This window comes from Porites lutea, chromosome 2, assembly GCF_958299795.1.
Source record: "Porites lutea chromosome 2, jaPorLute2.1, whole genome shotgun sequence".
Taxonomy (NCBI): domain Eukaryota; kingdom Metazoa; phylum Cnidaria; class Anthozoa; order Scleractinia; family Poritidae; genus Porites; species Porites lutea.
This window is the reverse complement of record NC_133202.1, coordinates 7806928-7830830: the sequence shown is the minus strand read 5'-3', so window position 1 is coordinate 7830830 and position 23903 is coordinate 7806928. Positions and strand designations below refer to the sequence as shown.

The following is a 23903-nucleotide window of genomic DNA, read 5'->3' as shown; positions in this document are numbered from 1 at the left end:
AAATAAAACACAAGAAAAAAATTAAAATACAGGAAGTTAGATTAATTAGCAGTAAGTACCTAATGATAAAACTATTAATTTTATTATTGGATTCTTATGCTAGCTGTATTCTGTGATCTAATAAATTCAGTTAGGGCCCGTTTACATGGTGGTTGGGGACCCCAGGTAGGTCAGGTAACCTGTTTAGCGGGGTATATAACCCGCCTGTCCATTATAATCTCTCAAATGGTCACTCCACCTATCATCAAATTAATATGAGAGCTTGTATGGACAGGCGGGTTACCCCACAAAAGCGGGTTACCTCACCTACCCAGGGTCCCCCACCTCCATGTAAACAGGCCCTTTAATAGTGTCCATTAGAAGTCTTTTTCTCATCATAGTATTAAATTCTGCTAGCTATTGACTTAACATGATATTTTGCAGCTAGAGCATTCCAGAGAGATACTATTCTATAATAAAAAGTTCTTTGGACACTTGCAGATCTAAATAAAAGAACATTTAACAACTTTGAGTTTCTAGTTCTGCGCGTTGATATAGATGAGCGCTTAATAAACTGACCGGATAGATACTCTAGGATAAGGTAAAACTAAAATTAACAACTAGTACTGCATTTGCAGAAAATGTCCAGCAGAAAAACACTGGGAATGGCATTTCCAAGACCCTAGATTTAAAGATTTTTGGGGGAGAATGCTCCAGAATAGACTTGCTACAAGTCAACCTCTCAGTCATAAATTCTTACAATTGAGCGAAGCGGGGTTCCATGCATGTCGTTGTGCAGCAACCAAGCTAGCAGCGAAGTCTCGAGGTCATAACCAACCAGGCATTACCAATCAGGAAAGAAATAAACTTTAGAAAGTCAAGCCCCAGAACCACCAAGGTTGGCCCCTGTTTATTTAGCAGGTTACAGGTATTCATTTGACAAGTTTAGAATATTAATTAATAATGACTTATCAAAAAAGATAAAATGACGGTAGACACTAGCTGCCAGATCAAGACATTTGTCTTGCCCAACTTAGGTTTGTTTCAAAAAAGCTTAAGCAGTTAAGTGCCAATAGTGACCAACAACAATTTTCTCCTAATAATATCTATATTATCATCAAGAGATAAAGTTGTGAGAATTAATAAATTGATCACCAAGGGGAAAATGCCATGATCTTTTATCAAATTCTCTCAAGCATTTCTTAAGGGAAATGTATGGAGATCAGTTTGGAGAATTTGTATGTGGATATTGGGGCTTAAAAGGTTAATATAAACACATTTTGATCTTTATAGCGACCACATTGTATATAGGTTGCCTTTTTTCTTTCCTCCACCAAACGGTCTCTGCCTTGATGTGGCTTTTTATTCTTTCCTAATTTATTCCTTTAATGCTTAGTCTTTTGGTGGTCAAGTCTTTTATGCAATGGTTCTAAGCCATTTTGTAAACTATCCATATGGCTCTCTGCATTTCTCATTTCTCCTCTGTTACAATTATCATAATCTGCAAGGTTCTTGACTAAACTCCACGTTCCATCAGAATTAACCCTGAAATTGTCTTTCTTGTAATGCATCAGGTGGTATGGGAATCTTTCCTCAGTTACATAATCAAAAAGAGAATGGTATGCTGGACTCAGCCTGTCAACTCCAGCCAGCTGTGCGATCATTCCGTCATAATCTCCCCTTGTGCCTATTATATGAGCATGATGTTCAGGCATCCCAAGAGACAGCCTCTCCTGGAAATCTTGTTCTTCATCAGCATTCATCTGACCTTCAGACGGCAAACTCTTTCGTCCACTCAAAACTGATGCAATGTACTGGGCCTGCATGCTAAAACGTGGAAATGTGCAGAAGTTCTTAGAACATAGCCCAATGAATGACAGTGTTGGGTATTTTGTATTGAAAATGTGTTTGTATAAATGTGTTACTCTGTTGTTCCTGACCAAGATACTGCAGTCATCATGCAGGAACGGAAAAGAAATTACGTAACCAGTACACAATAAGATTGAGTCAACTTTCCTCTCTTGTCCATCCTCGAACAGGACTGTTCCATCCGTGTGGATAGAAATTAACGGCCTGTGTTGTTCCACATTTTCTGGGAGTGTAGAGCAAAATCTGCTTTTATGGCTGATGTAAACTTTTTCTGCACAGTTTGCTACATCAAGGCAAATATCTCTACCAGAAGGCCCGCCTCCAAAAATAACCAGATGTTTTCCTTGAAAGACTTCAGGATGCCGATAATCATGACTATGCATAACAAGTCCAGGGAAAGACTCCTGGCCAGGAATTACTGGCAAACGAGGAACAGCAAAATGTCTGGAGAAAGAATGTTCAAATTTAAAAACAAGTGCTTTTTGATGTTGTTGTTGATTTTTGTTTTTTGACAAAAAGGGCCAAAAGAGTTTTATTATGACTTACACACTCTAGAGGTTAATAAATAAATAATAATCTTTAACATCTTTTGCAAACTCAGAAAAGACAAACAACTAGGAATAAAATTCAGTGGGCAATCTCATGTATAAGTCCAAAAGTCATTTTAACTAGCCAAAAAAAAATTATAGTAAATGCAAGGCCTGCAGGATTGATTACGGTTTTTTTGCTAATTATTTAACCCATTCGCCCCTGAACTGCCCGTAACCGCCCATGCGGATCCAGGTCCTTTCTACCCTTTGTGACATCATCAGTTTTAATGGTCAAGGACAACTTTCTTCACTAACTTGTGCAGAGTGAAGAGATCTTTCAAACCATACCAGAATAAGCACAATTCAGTTAAGGACACCGGAGAAAGAAGCAAAAAACCACGTGACATTGACCTGAAAATCTCCACGAAAATCTTGTTCCATTACCCACTACCTTTCCTTTCACCTAATCCTAAGATCCTAAAAGCTTTCCTAAAAACTTTTCCCACCAAAATGAAGCCTACTAAATGCCCAGCAAGAGAAAAAAAAAATGAGGCAAGAAAAGCGACAAAAGAAGGGAGGAGAGAAAGCGAAAAGTAAAAGTCAAGACTGCTGTGTCACTTTTAAACCCAAAAACTATCTGGAAATTTTGCTTTCTGTGCATGCCCGAACTTCGCAAGCTAATATTTTGCATCTGGATCAGAAGGCCGCGAAGTGTACAACCTGTAAACCAGTTTGTGGCAAGTTTTAGCTCTTTATAGCACGACAGTGACCAGAAAACCACTCGACTAGCTTCAAAACGCGTTTTTCGGCAAAATCTCCAGGAGCAAATGGGTTAAAGCAAAGTACCAAGCTTTTTTAAAAAAAAACCACTTTTCAGCATAAAACAACCAAATCTGTCTATTTCATGTAAAATCAGGTGAAAAAGTTGGTAAAAGGCCATTTTTAGGTTTTTTGATTAAACCCCCAAAACTTCACCTGCTCATCAGGCAATTAAGAACAGAATTCACAAATCTGATAGCAAAACCCACAAGCCCCAGGCCGGGCTAACAGACACAACTTTCTCTACATGTTCAAAATCAGTGAAGCATGAGGAATCATGGAAAGGAATAGAAAGGCTGGTTGAGCAACATCCTACCCACTTTCACTATTCTTTGAATTGACTTACTCTTGTCGTTAAATTTTTATTTTTGGTTTGAATTACATTTTCTGTTGCTTTGAGACAACGTATGACAATAATAAATTGATGAGCTGGAAACAAAGGAAGCCAATCAGATAATAGACCTTGTCACGATTTTGAAAGCCACCTTGATGAGTACTAAGGCAGCCTTGTGAGAAATTCAGTCTGACGTGTTTGTAAGAGAATCTAACATAATTTCCCTAAATCAATTTTTTAATTCATATAATTATCCCTAAAACCAGGGCTCTCCAGAAGCTTCGGGGGTTATTAGGTCACTCAAACTGCATATAGAAATGCAATTATTTTTCACTGAGTCCCTTAAACAAAAAGTTTTCTGGGGATACTGACAGTGTGCCAACCCCCAACCATATCTACCCTGAAATGCTACTATGTCACATGAAAGGCTTCCCTGCTCTCCTTTCAATCTAATCTATTACCACTTCCACATTTTCTGGAGAATACTGCTAAAATCCTTATAGTCTCGAGCAGCTGTCTGTACAAATATCAAGAATTTACCATCAAAACTGAAATTTTGAAATTCTTCTTATTCAGTCAGAAAAAACCCTTCAGTGAAACACTTTCGAAAATCAAAATAAAAGTTTCCAAAGAATATTTTTTTTGAGAAAACTGGGGTGTAGTCACTGTTTATTAGAAATCACCAAAACCTTTGAATTATACCATTTTCAAAGCCCTTGGGAAGAAGAGTGCTTCAAGGAAACCAGTTCATCTTTTGCAGGTAAGTAAGGCATCCCAGTTACAATACTATTTGGTTTAATACTAAAAATATTGCAAGACAATGCATTTTTTACTCGGCTAAAAAACGCCCAAAGATTCCTATCTTCAGCACTTTCATAAACAATGAAAAATTGCGAAACTTTGAAGGAAAAAAATCACGGCTTGGTACATCAAATTTTGGAAGAATTATTAAATATTACATCTCGGAAAAACCCTACTTTTGCAGTACAAAATATAGAAAATCCATCTTGGGCAGCTGAAAAGAAACCCATTGAGAGAGGTAAACACACTGTTCATTTTTGATGTTTTCGGCATAAAAATGTTGAAACCATCAAGCAACTGGGGGTAACACAAATTCCATGAAATTATATATTTAATGTACCCAAATATGCATTTTTCGATGAAGATGAATAGATAGTGTTCTAAAATGATTAGTGTATAAATGAATATTTGTTAAAGTCTTTTATCATTTTGAATTTTAACGTATAAATGGAACTCAAATTCTCGATATTTACACACAGTCGCTCTTAAATTACCAGTAAAAATTGTGAAGATAATGATATTGTTTGGAACAACAAAATAAAATAATAAAGATACCTACCCACTGCAAACAATAACAGCATCAAAGAGTAAAACTTGAGACTCCTTAGTATGAGCATCTGTAACAACAACTTCCCACAGTGGCTTTTGACTGTCTTTTCTTATCAGTGGACGAACACTGCTGATAATGGAGTTGAACTGGATGTATTTGTACAAGTCAAAATGACTGGTATACTCTTTCAAGTATTTGAGAACTTGTTGATGACTTATGAATGAGCTCCACTCTGAAGGAAATGGAAAATCAGGAAATGCCATAATTTCTTTGGGCAGATTGGTTCTGAAAAATTATCATCAAAACTGAAAAATGTAAATTTCATTATATTAGTATAGGTAATAGCATGATTAGTAGTAATATTTGGCATAAATAACACCACGAGTGATATATCAAAATTGTTATACGTAACTTCAGGAGCTGTTAGGCGAGTGAAATTTGAGACAATTTTGAAATATCACGAGTGGTATTTATGCTAAATATCACGTACAAATCATGCTATTATTTGTTTATACTACTACCAGCAAAAGGTTGTAATTTTCACATGTAGGTATTTCAAACTAAGCTGAAATACCACTGCTCTAAGCCAATCAAATGCAGAAATATCTCATGTTGTAGTATAAGCCCTAAAAGTTGATGCAGTTGACTGTAGATAACATTTGTGACACATTTTACATTTAAAGGTTCAGGCCACACGAATTTTCACAATTGATAATCATGCTTGCACATAGCCTGCGCGCAGACGAAATTAAACTCTGGTTAACTCCGTCTGCAAAACAGCGCTGAAATCCTTGTTCTGGACTTCCAGCTGTGTACCCAGATTTGAGTACGCGCCACGATTGGCCAGTTAAAAAAGGCCTTTGTTTTGTTTGTCGTGATCGCCAATCAGGTTGAAGGGAAATTCGAAACACACTTCCGGTAATTCGTTGAGTCCGTTGGGGGTTCAGAACAAGGATCTCTGCGCTGCTTCGCAGACGGTACTAATCAGAGTTTAGTTATCGTCTGCACGCAGGCTAGCTTGCACAGAGTTCAAAATTTGAACAATTAAATCTTTATCATCTTTATCATAAAAAGGAAAATGAACATAGTTCAAGATTTGATTAGGAAACTATGACTTGTTATTATGAATGATGATCACTGTGGAATTAAGTGAGTAGGCTTTTAAGATGATCAATGAGATTTTTGGTGAGATATTTTACACATAATGACCGTGTCTTAAGCTTCCTGTCAATTCTACTGTCAAATGTAATCATTCTATAGGTTTTTCTTTCTTTGCTTGCATCCTTTGATCGTTAAAGGACCAAATAGCTTTTCTTGAATCAAAGCACATTGGGTAGTGTCCAAGTTTGTACTTCATTAACTGTACAATGAGCCTCAATAAGTTTTTAAACTGTTAAATTTTGGATCTATATCAGCAAAGATCTTTGCATGCATTTGACAGTTCAAGCATTACTTAACATGAGATACAAGTAAAACAATTTTTGGAAACCAAAACACTGTGAGTAGCTTTTGTTTTTGTTATTTGACAAGATGCAAATAAGCTATTAGTGACCAGGTATTCTGGAATCTAGCTCAATTTTGTACCCTGTAGACCTTGCTTTTTTATTTTTTAGGCCATCCCCCTTTTTTTTTGGTTTAGTTTCGAATGCGTTTTCTGATATTGGGTTGGTTGGTCAGATTGAAAAAAAAACCTAAAAAAAAATCACAAGTAGTCTCCGAATAGTAGGCCCTGGTACCCTAGGATGACATTAAAAGTTAACATTCCCATCTTTGGATTAACAAAATGCACAATATCCTGTAAAAAATAATCATGTTTTTGTTCCTGTTGTTCTCTATGCTGTTATACTGTGCTCATTTTTCAGATTAAAAGAATTATTTCAAGTGAAAAATGGTTTAACTATAATGTTACTTTTTTTTTTTTTGAAAATGCTAAAAATTTGGGTCAGTCGGACGACACTAAACGGAGAAAAAAAGAGGATGGCCTTACCGGCTGAAAATTATATTGTACGTTTTGCACAAATTAAAGCCAATGGGGTAGTGCTTGATGCAACTTGACAGCATTTCAGACGTCTCTTTCGAGAGCTTGAGACTCGAAGAGACAGCTGAAATTTCAGTTAAGGAAGCCGAAGGATTTAAACACAAAATTTTCCAAAGGTTCAAATGCTGGCCCTGGCTGGGAGGTGAGGAATAGTGCAATTTTGATGACTGAAACAAGAAAGACCATTCATTTGCCCCATGCAAGGGATTCCGGAACCTGGGAAAGTTTTGCTTGTGGAATATGGATTCCAGGAAAATTTTGCGTGTGGAAACCGGAATCTTGAGCTTTGAAATCCAAAATACAGCTCAAGGAATCCAGAATGCCACTTACGATTACAATATTAGAATCAAAATTCCACTGACAAAGACTGGTATCCAATAGCTAAAATCCGGAATCCACAGTGTGCAATCCAGAAATCAAAGACTGTGATTCCTTTTAATAGTTATGGGGGGATTAATTCATCAAGAGTGTCGGAAAGGAAAGGTTCCTGAAAACTGATTTAAAAAATACCGAATGTCCACCAATACAAATAACCCGCTTTACCTGAGGTTTCTGTAAACGCTGGAGTGAACCGGAATCCCACGTTCGTCGACCCCTGTATCTTCAGTGAACACCCATGTTCCGCCGACACAAGAAGACTGTTCGAACACTTGCACATCAAACGCATCCAGCTCACTTGTAAGATGTCTAGCAGCCGAGAGTCCTGCAGCTCCGGCTCCAATCACACACACTCGCAGCCGTGGCATCTCTTAAACTAACAATCAAGTTACTCTTACGCTCATAAAAAGTATTAGACCGAGAACCAGAACCGGTATTTTGCACCCGCGGCCATATCTGTTGAGAAGGAGAGGCTGCTAAGCTCAAATGGCGGGGAACCTGGAGAGGCGTAGTGAAAGATTTGAACCCGAGCGCGAGTGCTGATCCTGGAACAGGCGAACAGGCTATTTCCACACCCGTTTTCGGGCCTTGGTTGTTCAAAGGCTGGATAGCGCTGTCCTCCACATAAATCTTTATCCAGTGGATAGTGCAATTGGTTTCCCCAATACTTAGCCCCTGGATAGTGATTTATCCGGTGGATTAGCGCTATCCGACGTTTGAACAGCTGCGGCCACTGAGGAGGCCATGCCCATTTTCAAACCTGGTCTTTAGGCGGAAATTATGTCATCATTACTTAGATTAAAGAAAAAAATTCTTCAAATTCATTTAGAATTCGCATATTTCGTTCTTACTCATTTCGAACTTAAACAATAACTACGTTCATACGCTCCCGTATAGTAGTTCCCTAGAAAACCATACCCGATTCCAGATCAAAATGGGCAAAGTGTATACCCGTTTTCTGACCAAATAGGCCCCAAAACCCTGCCTTTTAGGGCGACACATACCTATATAGCTTATATAAGGGAGTACCCCCGGGGGTTGAACCCAGGAGTCATTTCAATTTATTTTAATTTCATTTTAATAACATGAACTGGCGTGATGTAACTGACGTGATACAACTCACTTTAAGTGACTCTGAAGGACCTAAAGATGACTACCGCACAGAGTCACTCCACAACAACAGTCCTATTCAGGACTACCTTCACCCGAACGATCCTAATCAACCTACTTATGAAATGTGGAATCATTCAGGAAAAATATACCCCGTTATGACCCTTCTTTTTATTATAGCCCGCGCGAGCAAGCTCTCCAATTGGGGAAATCGCGGCGAGAAGTCACGCCGAAGAGCAGCCCGCGAAAGGAGAAGCGAGTGCACTCTCTAGCGATGGATAAATCAGGAGAGCTTGCTAGCAGGCTGGGTTTTTTATTAAAAAAATTTGGCCTCTTCAATTTATAAGGGAGAATCACGAGAAATGGTACTTTGCCGGCATGTCAGTAATTCATCTTATTATTCATTCAAAATCTCGTTTTCTGACTGTTGCACAATCCGTACCTAGAAAGATGGCGACTGGTACATTTACCCACAGTTCTTAGCGCATGAAAACCATAAAATTGCTCATAAAAACGCACTGAAAAGTTTTATAAACTTCAAACCTAGGATAGGCAATGTTGCTATTACAGAGACGAATTTCGCCCCCCAAAGTATGACCTTATGTGTAACTGGCCGTGTTAGGTTGGAAAGGAATTGTGGTAAAATGTACAGCCGCCATCTTTTTTCGTACGGCGGATTCCCGCGGCTATTTTAGCCTGCGTAGCAAGCGTTTCGGTGCGGTTCCGAGTACAAGAGCGGGGAGGGGATGGAGGAAGAAAGGAAGGAAACGCTTGCAGTCTAGACAAACCCCGGGATATAAATGTGTGAAAAAAAAGGTAGATTGCTTTATAAGTCTTATAAGTCACCGTCCTTAAGTTATCCATTATTTTATCTCATAGTACTCAAAGTAATTGCAACAAACCCCAGTTTAAAAATATCAAAATGATAGTCTAAGTGATTTTCAGCCACAATTTTCAGTCGCATTCCTTACAAAACAGACCCAGCCGCTCTTGTATCCTAATAACCCGGCCAGCCCGGCCTAATAACAGAGTCGAATACGTGGTGAAAAGAAATATCATCCTTACTGCTTAAAATAGGGAAATAAACTGAAAAAAGTAAACTTCACCAAGCCTGGAAATTCTTAGCTTGTTTTGATTTTAGTGTGATTTGTGCTCTGCTATGGCAAGGAGATCGTGATCGTGATATGTGGACAAAATAAAGTAACGCAATAAATTTTAAATTCCATTACGATTTCTCGATGGATATGAAGAAAAGCAACTTTTTAGAAGACCGTTTTGAGCTGTCCAGTTTCAGTCTAAAAATCTACAACGTGATTGCTTGTACAGACCGTAACCGTCGTTACGCTTCTGCGAGTTCTGTCAGCACAGGCGCCAAAACCCACTAAATAGCCAATCAGAAGCGCGGTTATCCTGAAAAATACGTTAACATAATTTATGCATTAGGTTCGGCACATATGAAGTACGACATATGAATCGAAGTCGATCTTTTGCCTCTCTATTCGACAAGCTTGGTCGAATAGAACGGCAGAGTCGACCCAAATACAAAAGTGCCGTTCCAAATTGGTTCATACGTCGAACTTTACATGTGCCGAACCTAACAATTAGGTTCGGCACATGTAAAGTTCGACGTTTGAACCGGGCCTTAAACGTTTAATATTCAAAAAAACAATAGTTGGGCATTTAATCATCAAAGGAGCGCTTAATTTCTTTGATTACAGAAATGGTGTAAGACAACGAAGCCTATCTAAATGAACTTTCATTACTTCTTAACAAACAAGACATAGATCCCATATTACTACCAAATGGTTCCTTCTAAACTGCCCTCTATACGCAGATGACCTGGTACTTATATCTTGATTTCCCCAATATTATCATATAATAGCGAATTTGGGGTGTATATGTAAAACATGATTTTAAAGCTTGGGACAATACCCCAATTGAAAAAACCTACTTGAAATTTTGCAAGCGTTACCTAGAAATAAGCAATAAAGCTTCAAATGTTACAAGTAGAAGTGAATTAGGACGGTTCCCATTAATTATTAATGTTTATAAAAACATCCTTTATTACATATTGTATCTTCTGCGTAAAAACGAGGATACTATTGTTAAACAAGCCTGCCGTACTTCGCTAGAACTTCACTGTAATGGTAAAAATAGCTTTTACCATAATCTTATGAAAATATCTGAATATTATGACCTCCCTGATTTTGATCCTAATAATTTAAGTGAAGCTAAGATCAAATACTATATAGATATAATAAAACAAAAATATATTACATATTGGCAACATACAATCCATCATTCTAAGGGCCTGTTTACATGAAGGTGGGGGACCCCAGGTAGGTGAGCTAACAAGTGGCGGGTTACCTCACCTAACATGTAAACGTGATCACATTAAAATGAGAGATTATATGGACAGGCGGGCTACCCCACCTAAGTGGGTTACCTCACCTATCTGGGGTACCCCACCTCCATGTAAACAGGCCCTAAGAAACTACAATTTTACAGCTTATTTAAACATGATTATAAGTCATGATTATTATAAGTTAGCTAGACTTAATTAGAAATTCTGCTAAAAGGAAAGATTTAGTGAAAATTCGTATAAGTAACCACAAACTCATGATTGAAAGTGCAAGATATAATCAAACTTCCCGCAACGATAGATTCTGCCCTATTTGTAACTCTAGTATAATTGAAGACGAATTTCATTTTCTCTTCCATTGTCCAAAATACTCAATCCCAAGGGAGAAATTCTACAATCAAATCCAACAAAATTTAGTCGACTTTAATCAGCTATCTTACACAGAATTAATAATTAAATTGATGAATTCACAGAATTTTTCCGTAAATTCACATTTGTTGAAATTTGTCTCATTATGTAATGATTTACGTAATAATTTGTTATCAAATCATGCTGATAACACTTGATTGACTTTAGTAATCATTGCATTGCATTATCATTGTTATGATTTGTTTGTTTGTTTTTATGTAAAAGCTTTTGCAATACTGTAACTACATAATTCTAGTCATGCAAAAAAAGCTTATGTTGTTGTTGTTGTTGTAACCCCCTGTAACCCCTTGTAACCCCCTGTATACCCCTGTCACCCCTTGTAACCCCCTGTCACCACTTGTAGCCCCCTGTCACCCCTTGTAACCCCCTCTCACGCTTTGTAACCCCCTGTAACCCCTTATAACCCAATGTAACCCTTTGCAACTCCCCGTCTCCCCTTGTAACCCCTTGTAACCCCCTGTAACCCCTTGTACCCCGCTGTCACCCCTTGTAATCCCCTGTCACCCCTTGTAGCCCCCTGCCCCCCCTTGTAAACCCCTGTCACAATTTGTAACCCCCTGTAACCTCTTGTAACCCACTGTAACCCTTTGCAACTCCCCGTCACCCCTTGTAACCCCCTGTAACCCCTTGTACCCCGCTGTCACCCCTTGTAATCCCCTGTATCCCCCTGTAATCCCTTGTAACCCCCTGTCACCCCTTGTAACCACCTGTATCCCCCTGTCACCCCTTGTAACCCCCTGTAACCCCTTGTAACCCCCTGTCACCCCTTGTAACCCCTTGTTACCCCTTGCAACCTTCTGTAACCCCTTGTAACCACCTGTCATCCCTTGTTACCCCCTGTAACCCCCTGTCACCCCTTGTTACCCCTTGTAACCTTCTGTAACCCCTTGTAACCACCTGCCATCCCTTGTAACCCCCTGTATTCCCATGTCATAGATCGTGAAGATAAATCGTAAAAAAACCGATTTTCGACGTTTCATATAGCAAACAAGCCTTTGTGAATAACGAAAACATCGGTTTAGAAAACCCACAAAATTGGCATTTTTCCAAAGGGGTTAATCCATGGTTTTGGTCAAAAATGTGAAATTTTGTTAACGTTTCGTTTTATGCAAAATACACCAAGAAAAAGTATTTGGTGACGTTCTCGTTCGAAAACAAGCCTTTCTAGACAATATAAACATGGATTTAAAAAGAAGGCAAAACTGGCATTTTTGCAAAGGGGATAGTCCATCATTTTGGTCAAAAAGTTGAAGTCTTTTCATCTTTTGTGTTTATCAAAAATAGATCGCAAAAAAGTGTTTGCTGACGTTCTAGATAAAAAAGAAGCCTTTAAAGACTATAAAAACAACTGTTTATGAAAAACGCAAAATTAGAATTTTTCTAAAGAGGTTAGTCCACCGTTTTGCTCAAAAATTTGATATTTCTTCAACTTTGATTTTTATGCAAAATAGACAAGGAAAAATTAATTGGGAACGTTCTAGTTAGGAAAAAGTTTCTATCATCCTTTGTAACCCTCCTGTAGCCCCTTGTAACCCCCTTGTGACCCCTTGTAACCCCGTGTAACCTCTTGTAACCCCCTGTAACCCCTTGTAACCCCCTGTCACCCCTTGTAACCCCTTGTAACTCTCTGTAACCCCTTGTAACCCCCTGTTAGCCCTTGTAACCCCTTGTAACCCCCGGTAACCCCTTGTAAGCCCCTGTCACCTCTTGGAACCCAGTGTAACCCCATGTAACCGTTGTAATCCCATGTAACCCCCTGTAACCCCTCGTAACCCCCTTTGTCACCCCTTGTTACCCACTGTCACCCCTTGTAAACCCCTGTAACCCCTTGTAACCCCCGGTATCCCTCTGTAACCACTTCTTACCCCCTGCCACCCCTTGTAACAACCTGTCACCCCTTGTAACTCCCTGTAACCCCATGTAACCCCTTGTAACCCCTTGTAACCTTCTTTAACCCGTTGTAACCCCCTGTCACCCCTTGTAACCCCCGGTAACCTTCTCTCATCCCTTGTAGCCCCTTGTAACGCCCTATAACCCCTTTTAACCCACTGTCACCCCTTGTAACCCCTTGTTACCTTCTGTAACCCCTAGTAACCCCTTGTAACCTTCTGTAACCCCTTGTAACCCCCTGTAACCCCTTGAAACCCAGGGTAATCCTCTGTCATCCCTTGTAACCTTTTGTAACCTTCTGTAACCCCTTGTAACCCTCTGTCACCCGTTGTAATCCAGGATAAACCCCTCTAACCCCTTCTAACCCCTTGTAACCGTCTGTAACCCCCTCTAACCCCCTGTCACCCCTTGTGAACCCCTGTTACCTCTTTTAACCACCAATATCCCCCTGTAACCACTTCTATCCCCCTGCCACCCCTTGTAACTCCCTGTAACCCCATGTAACCCCCTGTAACCCCTTGTAAACCTCTGTCACCCCTTGTAACCCCTTGTAACCTTCTGTAACCCCTTGTAACCCCCTGTCACCCCCTGTAGCCCCCTGTCACGCTCTTTAACTTTTTGTAACCTTCTGTAACCCCTGGTAATCTGCTGCCACCCCTTGTAACTCCCTGTAACCTCTTTTAACCTCTTATAAACCCTTGTAATCCCTTGTAGCCCCCTTTAACCCCTTGTAACCCCCTGTAACTTTATGTCATCCTTTCTAACCTTTTCTAACCCCGTGTTACCCCTTGTAACCCCCTGTCATCTCTTGTAACCCCTTGTAACCTTCCCTAACCCCTTGTATCCTTCTCTAACCTCTTGTAACCCCCTGTCAACCCTTGTAAACCCCTGCCACCCCTTGTAACCCCCTGTCACCCCTTGTAACTCCCTGTAACCCCCCGTAACCCCCTTTCACCACTTGTAACCCCTTGTAACCTTCTTTAACCCCTTGTAACCCCCCGTCACCCCCTGTAACCCCTTGTCTCCCCTTGTAACCCTTTGTAACCTTCTGTAACCCCTTGTAACCCCCTGTCACCCCTTGTAACTCCCTGTAACCTCTTGTAACCCCTTGTAACCTTCTGTAACCCCTTGTAACCACCTGCCATCCCTTGTAACCCCCTGTATTCCCATGTCATAGATCGTGAAAATAAATCGTAAAAAAACCGATTTTCGACGTTTCATATAGCAAACAAGCCTTTGTGAATAACGAAAACATCGGTTTAGAAAACCCACAAAATTGGCATTTTTCCAAAGGGGTTAATCCATGGTTTTGGTCAAAAATGTGAAATTTTGTTAACGTTTCGTTTTATGCAAAATACACCAAGAAAAAGTATTTGGTGACGTTCTCGTTCGAAAACAAGCCTTTCTAGACAATATAAACATGGATTTAAAAAGAAGGCAAAACTGGCATTTTTGCAAAGGGGATAGTCCATCATTTTGGTCAAAAAGTTGAAGTCTTTTCATCTTTTGTGTTTATCAAAAATAGATCGCAAAAAAGTGTTTGCTGACGTTCTAGATAAAAAAGAAGCCTTTAAAGACTATAAAAACAACTGTTTATGAAAAACGCAAAATTAGAATTTTTCTAAAGAGGTTAGTCCACCGTTTTGCTCAAAAATTTGATATTTCTTCAACTTTGATTTTTATGCAAAATAGACAAGGAAAAATTAATTGGGAACGTTCTAGTTAGGAAAAAGTTTCTATCATCCTTTGTAACCCTCCTGTAGCCCCTTGTAACCCCCTTGTGACCCCTTGTAACCCCGTGTAACCTCTTGTAACCCCCTGTAACCCCTTGTAACCCCCTGTCACCCCTTGTAACCCCTTGTAACTCTCTGTAACCCCTTGTAACCCCCTGTTAGCCCTTGTAACCCCTTGTAACCCCCGGTAACCCCTTGTAAGCCCCTGTCACCTCTTGGAACCCAGTGTAACCCCATGTAACCGTTGTAATCCCATGTAACCCCCTGTAACCCCTCGTAACCCCCTTTGTCACCCCTTGTTACCCACTGTCACCCCTTGTAAACCCCTGTAACCCCTTGTAACCCCCTGTAACCACTTGTAACCCTTGGTAACCCTCTGTAACCCCAAGTAACCCCTTGTAACCTTCTGTAACTCCTTTTAACCCTTAGTAACCCCTTGAAACCTCCTGTAACCCTCTGTCATCCCTTGTAACCCCTTGTAACCCCCTGTAACCCCTTGTAACCTCGTGTCACCGCTTGTAACCCCCTGTAACCCGTTGTAACCCCCTGTAACACCCTGTAACCCCTTGTTACCCCTTCTCACCCCGTGTAACCCCCTGTAACTTCCTGTAACCCCCTGTCACCCCTTGTAACCGCGTAACATTTCGTAAATTTCTGATGTTTAAGTGTTCCTTCTGCTTTTTTCTATTTGTTTTGTTATCTTGTTTCGTGTGTCACATTATGCCTGAGTCTATTGCCAACCTAAAGAGAGAAAATAACGATCTCAAATCTAAAGGTTAGCCTCTCTTCGTAATCGTTATGTACATGCCTTGTTTTATGTTAGTTTAAATTCTATTTACTGTATTGTAGTGTCTTCACTGTTATTTAGTCCATCTATATATAAATCTTGTTTTGTAAATTGTGTTCAGCTCCCCCCGCCTCGATTAGTTCATAAGCTATTTGCGGGTGGGAAAGTAATGTAATTAGTTATTTTCCAATTTTCAATAAAATTTGTTGTTGTTGTTGTTGTTGTAACCCCCGGTAACTCTTTTTAACCCCCTGTCACCCCTTCTAACTCCTTGTAAACAAAGGGTATTCCCTTCTAACCCCTTGTAACCCCCTGTCACCTCCTGTAACCCCCTGTCACCCCTTCTAACTTTTTGTAACCTTCTGTAACTCCTTTTAACCCCCTGCCACCCCTTGTAACTCCCTCTACCCTCTTTTCACCCCTTGTAACCCCTTGTAATCCCTTGTAGCCCCCTTTAACCCCTTGTAACCCCTTGTAACCTTCTGTAACCCCTTGTAACCCTATGTCACGTCTTGTAACTTCCTGTAACCCCTTGTAACCCATTGTAACCCCTTGTAACCCCTGTAACCCCTTGTAGCTCCTTGTAACCTTCTGTAACCCCTTGTAACCCCCTTAACCTTATTTTATCCCTTCTAACCTTTTGTAACCCCCTCTTACCCCTTGTAACCCTCTCTAACCCCTTGTAACCCCCTTTCACCCGTGGTAACCCAGGTTAACCCCCTGTCACCTCTTGTAACCCCTTGTAACCTTCTCTAACCCCTTGTATCCTTCTCTAACCTCTTGTAACCACCTGTCACACCTTTTAAACCCCTGTAACCCCTTGAAATCCCCGGTATTCCCCTGTAACCACTTCTAACCCCCTTTCACCCCTTCTAACTTCCTGTAATCCCATGTAACCCCCTGTAACCCTTTGTAACCCTCTGTCACCCCTTGTAACCCCTTGTAACCCCCTGTCACCCCCTGTAACCCTTGGTCACCCCCTGTAACCCTTTTTATCCTTCTGTAACCCCTTGTAACCCCCTGTCACCCATTGTAACCCCTTGTAACCTACTGTAACTTCTTGTAATTTCCTGTCACCCCCTGTAACCCCCTGGCACCCCTTGTAACCCTTTGTAACCTTCTGTAACCCCTTGTAACTCCCTGCCACCCCTTGTAACTCCCTGTAACCTCTTGTAACCCCTTGTAACCACTTGTAACCCCTTGTAATAACTTGTAACCCCTGTAACCCCTAGTAACACCTTGTAACCTTCTCTAACCCCTTATAACCCAGGGTAACCCTCTATCATCCCTTGTAACTTGTTGTAACCTTTTGTAACCTCTTGTAACCCCCTCTCACCCCTTGTGACCCCTTGTAACCCCCTGTACCCTCTTTTAACCCTCGGTATCCCCCTGTAACCACTTCTAACCCCCTGTCATCCCTTGTAATTCCCTGTAACCTCATGTAACCCTTTGTAACCCCTTGTAACCCCCTGTCACCCCCTGTAACTCCTTGTAACCTTCTGTAACCCCTTGTAATCCCCTGTCACCCCCTGTAACCCCCTGTCACCCCTAGTAACATCTTGTAACCTTCTCTAACCCCTTGTAACCCAGGGTAACCCTCTGTCATCCCTTGTAACTTGTTGTAACCTTTTGTAACCTCTTGTAACCCCCTCTCACCCCTTGTGACCCCCTGTAACCCCCTGTAACCCCTTTTAACCCTCGGTATCCCCCTGTAATCACTTCTAACCCCCTGTCACCCCTTGTAACTCCCTGTAACCCCATGTTACCCTTTGTAACCCCTTGTAACCCCCTGTCACCCCTTGTAACTCTTTGTAACCTTCTGTAACCCCTTGTAATCCCCTGTCACCCCCTGTAACCCTCTGTCACCCCTTGTAACCCCTTGTAACCTTCCGTAACTCCTTGTAACCCCCTGTTACCCCTTGTAAACCCCTGTAGCCCCTTTTAACCCTCGGTATCCCCCTGTAACCACTTCTAACCCCCTGCAACCCCTTCTAACCCCCCGTCCCCCCTTTGTAACTCCCTGTAACCCCATGTTACCCTTTGTAACCCCTTTGTAACCCCCTGTCACCCCTTGTAACCCCTTGTAACCTTCTGTAACCCCTTGTAATCTCCTTTCGCCCCCTGTAACCCCCTGTCACCCCTTGTAACCCTTTGTAACCTTCTGTAACCCCTTGTCACCCCCTGCCACCCCTTCTAACTCCCTGTAACCTCTTGTAACCCTTTTTAACCACTTGTAACCCCTTGTAACCCCTTGTAACCCTTTGTAACCTTCTGTAACCCCTTGTATCCCCCTGGCACCTCTTGTAACCCCCTGTAACCCCTTGTAACCCCTTGTAACCCCTTGTAACCTCTTGTAACTTCTTTTAATCTCTTGTAACCTCTTGTAAACCCTGTAACCCATTGTAACCTTCTGTAACCCCTTGTAACCTCCTGTCACCCCTTGTAACCCCGTGTAATCTTTTGTTATCCCTTGTAACCTTTTCTAACCCTCTGTCACCCCTTGTAGCCCTCTGTAACCCCTTGTAACCCCCTGTCACCCGTGGTAACCCAAGATAACCCCCTGTCACCTCTTGTAACCCCTTCTAACCTTTTCTAACCCCTTGTAACCCCCTCTCACCCCCTGTAAACCCCTGTAACCCCTTGTAACCCTCGGTATCCCCCTGTAACGACTTCTAACCCCCTGCCACCCCTTGTAACCTCCTTTCACCCCTTGTAACTCCCCGTAACCCCATGTAACCCCTTGTAACCCCTTGTAACCTTCTGTAACTCCTTGTAATCCCCTGTCAACCACTGTAACCCCTGTCACTCATTGTAACTTCCTGTAACCCCATGTAACCCCCTTTAACTCTTTGTAACTTTCTGTCACCCCTTGTAACCCATTGTAACCTTCAGTAACCCCTTGTAATTTCCCGTCACCCCCTGTAACCCCCTGTCACCCCTTGTAATCCTTTGTAACCTTCTGTAACCCCTTGTAACCCTCTGCCACCCCTTGTAACTTCCTGTAACCTCTTGTAACCCCTTGTAACAACTTGTAACCCCTTGTAACCACCTGTAACCCCTAGTAACACCTTGTAACCTTCTTTAACCCCTTGTAACCCAGGGTAACCCTCTCTTATCCCTTGTAACCTCTTGTAACTTTTTGTAACCTCTTGTAACCCCCTTTAACCCGTTGTAACCCTCTGTCACCCCTTGTAACCCTTTGTAACCCCCTGCAACCCCATGTAACCCCTTGTAACCTTCTGTAACCCTTGTAACCCTCTGTCACCCGTTGTAATTCAGGATAACCCCCTGTCACCCCTTGTAACACCTCGTAACCTTCTGTAACCTCTTGTAACCCCCTGTCACCCCTTGTAACCCTTTGTAACCCCCTGCAACCCCATGTAACCCCTTGTAACCTTCTCTAACCCTTGTAACCCTCTGTCACCCGTTGTAATCCAGGATAACCCCCTGTCACCCCTTGTAACACCTTGTAGCCTTCTGTAACCCCTTGTAACCCCCTGTAACCCCTTGTAAACCCCTGTAACCCCTTTTAACCCCCGGTATCCCCCTGTAACTACTTCTAACCCCCTGCCACCCCTTGTAACCCCCTGTCACCAATTGTAATACAAGTCTGCATACTCCGACAAAATAAGAAACGAAATGATTAAAGCTAGCTTACCAACACTGCTACCTGTTTACCATAAACTTTTTGACACTGTTCTTAACTTAGGAACAGTGCCTAAACATTGGTGCAACGGTCTTATAACTCCCATATTTAAATCTGGCGTAAGAAATGACCCATCAAATTACCGCGGGATTTGTATTTCTAGTTGTCTAGGAAAGTTTTTCTTTTCAATTTTAAACCAAAGACTTCTCGAACACGTCACTTCGCTGAACATACTCCACAAGTCTCAAGTCGGCTTCTTACCTAAAAATCGAACATCAGACCACCTCCTAACATTACGAACTCTTATAGACAAGTACGTACACTGTCACGGTGAGAAAGTATACGCTTGTTTTGTTGACTTTAGAAAAGCCTTTGACTCAGTCTGGCATGACGGACTTTTATATAAATTATTACAAATTGGTGTAGGGGGATGTTTCTATAAGTTAATCCAAAACCTATATTCCAACTCTTCGTGTACATTGAAAATAGGTACGAGTCAAACAAAATCTTTTAGCTATTCACGAGGCGTACGCCAGGGCTGTATTTTAAGCCCCTTACTTTTTAATTTATACGTTAATGAATTACCGTCCGCATTTCAAAATACTTTATCAGACCCTATCATCCTTCCAAATGGTACCAAATTAAATTCGCTTTTATATGCTGATGATTTAATTATTATATCACGATCTAAAATAGGATTACAGAACTGTCTCAACACATTATCCTCTTTTTGCAACTCTTGGATGTTACATATAAATTCCAAAAAGACCAAAGTTATGGTCTTTCAAAATCGGGCGAAGAAAAACTCTAATCTAGAATTCCATATAGGTAAAGAAACCATTGATATTGTCCATGAATATACATATTTAGGAACCCGTATCTCCTCAACCGGTAATTTTAATATCTCACTCTCGAACACTTGAAAGAGAAGGCTCTTCATGCTCTTTTTAGTTTAAGAAAACACTCAAACTTTAGCAAATTAAAACCTTCTCTTGCTTGCAAAATATTTGAAACGATGATTTCCCCAATATTATCATATAATAGCGAAATTTGGGGTGTATATGTAAAACATGATTTTAAAGCTTGGGACAATACCCCAATTGAAAAAACCCACTTGAAATTTTGCAAACGTTACCTAGAAATAAGCAATAAAGCTTCAAATGTTGCAAGTAGAAGTGAATTAGGACGGTTCCCATTAATTATTAATGTTTATAAAAACATCCTTTATTACATATTGTATCTTCTGCGTAAAACGAGGATACTATTGTTAAACAAGCCTGCCGTACTTCGCTAGAACTTCACTGTAATGGTAAAAATAGCTTTTACCATAATCTTATGAAAATATCTGAATATTATGACCTCCCTGATTTTGATCCTAATAATTTAAGTGAAGCTAAGATCAAATACTATATAGATATAATAAAACAAAAATATATTACATATTGGCAACATACAATCCATTATTCTAAGGGCCTGTTTACATGAAGGTGGGGGATCCCAGGTAGGTGAGCTAACAAGTGGCGGGTTACCTCACCTAACATGTAAACGTGATCACATTAAAATGAGAGATTATATGGACAGGCGGGCTACCCCACCTAAGCGGGTTACCCCACCTCCATGTAAACAGGCCCTAAGAAACTACAATTTTACAGCTTATTTAAACATGATTATAAAATTTCAAGTTAGCTAGACTTAATTAGAAATTATGCTAAAAGGAAAGATTTAGTGAAAATTTGTATAAGTAACCACAAACTCATGATTGAAACTGAAAGATATAATCAAACTTCCCGCAACGATAGATTCTGCCCTATTTGTAACTCTGGTATAATTGAAGACGAATTTCATTTTCTCTTCCATTGTCCAAAATACTCAATCCCAAGGGAGAAATTCTACAATCAAATCCAACAAAATTTAGTCGACTTTAATCAGCTATCTTACACAGAATAAATAATTAAATTGATGAATTCACAGAATTTTTCCGTAAATTCACATTTGTTGAAATTCGTCTCATTATGTAATGATTTACGTAATAATTTGTTATCAAAACATGCTGATGACAATTGATTGACTTTAGTAATCATTGCATTGCATTATCATTATTATGATTTGTTTGTTTGTTTCTTTTTCTGTTAAAGCTTTTGCAATACTGCAACTACATAATTCTAGAAATGCAAAAAAAGCTTATGGTGTTGTTGTTGTTCTAACCCCCTGTAACCGCTTGTAACCCCCTGTCACCCCTTAAAACCCCCTGTAATCCCTTGTAACCCCTTGTAACCACCTGTCACCCCTTGTAACCCCTGGTAACCCCTTGTAACCCCCTGTCACCCCTTGTAACCCACTACAACCCCATGTAACCCCGGTCATCCCTTGAAACCCCTGTAACCCCTTGTAACCCCCTGTAACCCTTTGTAACCCACTGTCGCCCATTGAAACCCTCTGATCTTAACACGATGTAACCCCTTGTAACCCCCTGTAACCCCCTGTCACCACTTGTAACCCCTTGTAACCCCCTGTAACCCCTAGTAACTTCCTGTCACCCCTAGTAACCCCTTGTAACTCCCTGTCACCCCTTTTAACCCCCTCTTACCTCTTGTAACCCCTTGTAGCCTTCTGTAAAACCTTGTAACCCCCTGTCACCCCTTGTAACCCCCTGTAACCTTCTGTAAAACCTTGTAACCCCCTGTCACCCCTTGTAACCTCCTGTCACCCCTTGTAACACCTTCTAACCCCTTGTAACCCCCTGTCACCCATTGTAACCCCTGTTACCCCATGTAACCCCTTGTAACCCCCTGTCACCCCTTAAAATCCCTTGTAACCCATTGTAACCCCCTGTCACCCCTTGTAACCCCCTGTAACCCCTAGTAACCCCGGTCATCCCTTGTCACCCCTGTAACACCATTTAACCCCTTGTAACCCCCTGTTACCCTTTGTAACCCACTGTCACCCATTGTAACCCCTCTAAACCCGATGTAACCCCTTGTAACCCACTGTAACCCCCTGTCAGCCCTTGTAACCCCTTGTAACCCCCTGTAACCCCTTGTAACCCCCTGTCACCTCTTGTACCCACCTGTAACCCCGTGTAACCCTTTTTAACCCCCTGTAACCCTTTGCAGCTCCCTGTCACCCCTTGTAAACCCCTTTAACCCCTTGTAACCCCGTGTCACCCCTAGTGACCCCTTGTAAATCCCTGTCACCCCTTTTAACCACCTATCACCTCTTGTAACCCCCTGTAACCCTTTGTAACCCCCTGTAACCCCCTGTCACCCCTTGTAACCCCTTGTAACCTTCTGTAACACCTTGTAACCCCCTGTAACCCCTTGTAACCCCCTGTCACCCTTTGAAACCCCCTGTAACCCTTTGTAACCTCCTGTAACCCCCTGTAACCCCTTGTAACCCCTTTTAACCCCCTGTGACCTCTTGTAACCCCCTGTCACCCCTTGTAACCCCCTGTCCACTCTTGTAACCCCTTGTAACCCCTTGTAACCCCTTGTAACCCCGTGCAACCCCTTGTAGCCCTCTGTCACCCTTTGAAACCCCCTGTAACCCTTTTGTAACCTCCTGTAGCCCCCTGTAACCCCTTGTAACCCCTTGTTACCCCCTGTAACCCGTTGCAACCCCCTGTAACCCTTTGCAACTCTCATTGACTCCTTGTAGCCCCTTGCAACCCCCTGTAACCCCTTGTAACCCCCTATCACCCCTTGTAACCCCCTTTATCCCCCTTCACCCCTTGTAACCCCCTGTCACCTTTTGTAACCCCCTGTCACCCCTTGTAACCCCTTTTAACTCCCTGTTACCCCTTGACACCCCCTGTAACCTCCTGTAACCCCTTGTAACCCTCTGTAACCCCTTTTAACCCCCTGTCACCCCTTGTAATCCCCTGTCACCTCTTGCAACCCCCTGTAAGCCCGTTTAATGCCTTTTAACCCCTTGTAACTTCCTTTCACCCTTTGTAACCCCCTGTAACCCCTTGTAACTCCCTGTAACCCCTTTTAACCCCCTGTATCTCCCTGTCACTTTTTCCCGTTTAATGCCTTGTAACCCCTTGTAACTTCCTTTCACCCTTTGTAACCCCTTGTAACCCTCTGTCACCCCTTGCAACCCCTTGTAACCCCCTGTAACCCCTTGTAACTCCCTGTGATCCCTTGTAACCCCTTGTAACCCCTTCTGACCCCCTCTCACCCCTTTTAACCCCCTGTATCTCCCTGTCACTTTTTCCCGTTTAATGCCTTGTAACCCCTTGTAACTTCCTTTCACCCTTTGTAACCCCTTGTAACCCTCTGTCACCCCTTGCAACCCCTTGTAACCCCCTGTAACCCGCTGTCACCCCTTGTAACCCTCTGTAAACCTTCGTTACCCCTGTAACCCCTTGTACCCCCCTTTATTCCCGTGTCTTAGATCGTGAAAATAAATCGTAAAAAAAACGATTTCGACGTTTTATATAGCAAACAAGCCTGTGTGAATAACGAAAACATCGGTTTCAAAAACCCACAAAATTGGCATTTTTTCAAAGGGGTTAGTCCATGGTTTTTTGTCAAAAATTTGAGATTTCTTCAACTTTGATTTTTGTGCAAAATAGACCAAGAAAAAGTATCTGGGAACGTTCTAGTTAGAAAAAAAAGTAATTATATATATACGTAATAATTTGTTA

At 41.4% G+C, this 23903-nt stretch overlaps 1 protein-coding gene across 1 annotated transcript; it reads right to left on the bottom strand.

The window, feature by feature from the left end:
• Positions 1 to 950: 950 nt before the first annotated feature.
• On the bottom strand, positions 951 to 7709 carry LOC140926563 (uncharacterized). Its single transcript, XM_073376291.1, has 3 exons — positions 7464 to 7709; positions 4892 to 5167; positions 951 to 2292 (listed from the first exon to the last, which is right to left on the bottom strand). The coding sequence occupies exons 1-3, from the start codon at positions 7664 to 7666 to the stop codon at positions 1365 to 1367; spliced, it is 1407 nt and encodes a 468-aa protein (XP_073232392.1). The 5' UTR covers positions 7667 to 7709; the 3' UTR covers positions 951 to 1364.
• Positions 7710 to 23903: the final 16194 nt, after the last annotated feature.

What these genes read in the sequence shown, in the direction of transcription:
- LOC140926563 (XM_073376291.1), bottom strand. Translation starts at nt 7,666, where the DNA reads ATGCCACGGCTGCGAGTGTGTGTGATTGGAGCCGGAGCTGCAGGACTC. An exon ending in AGCGTTTACAGAAACCTCAG is followed by an intron (nt 5,168 to 7,463) that starts GTAAAGCGGGTT and finishes ATAATTTTTCAG; the next exon opens with AACCAATCTGCCCAAAGAAA. An exon ending in GCTGTTATTGTTTGCAGTGG is followed by an intron (nt 2,293 to 4,891) that starts GTAGGTATCTTT and finishes TTCTTTCTCCAG; the next exon opens with ACATTTTGCTGTTCCTCGTT.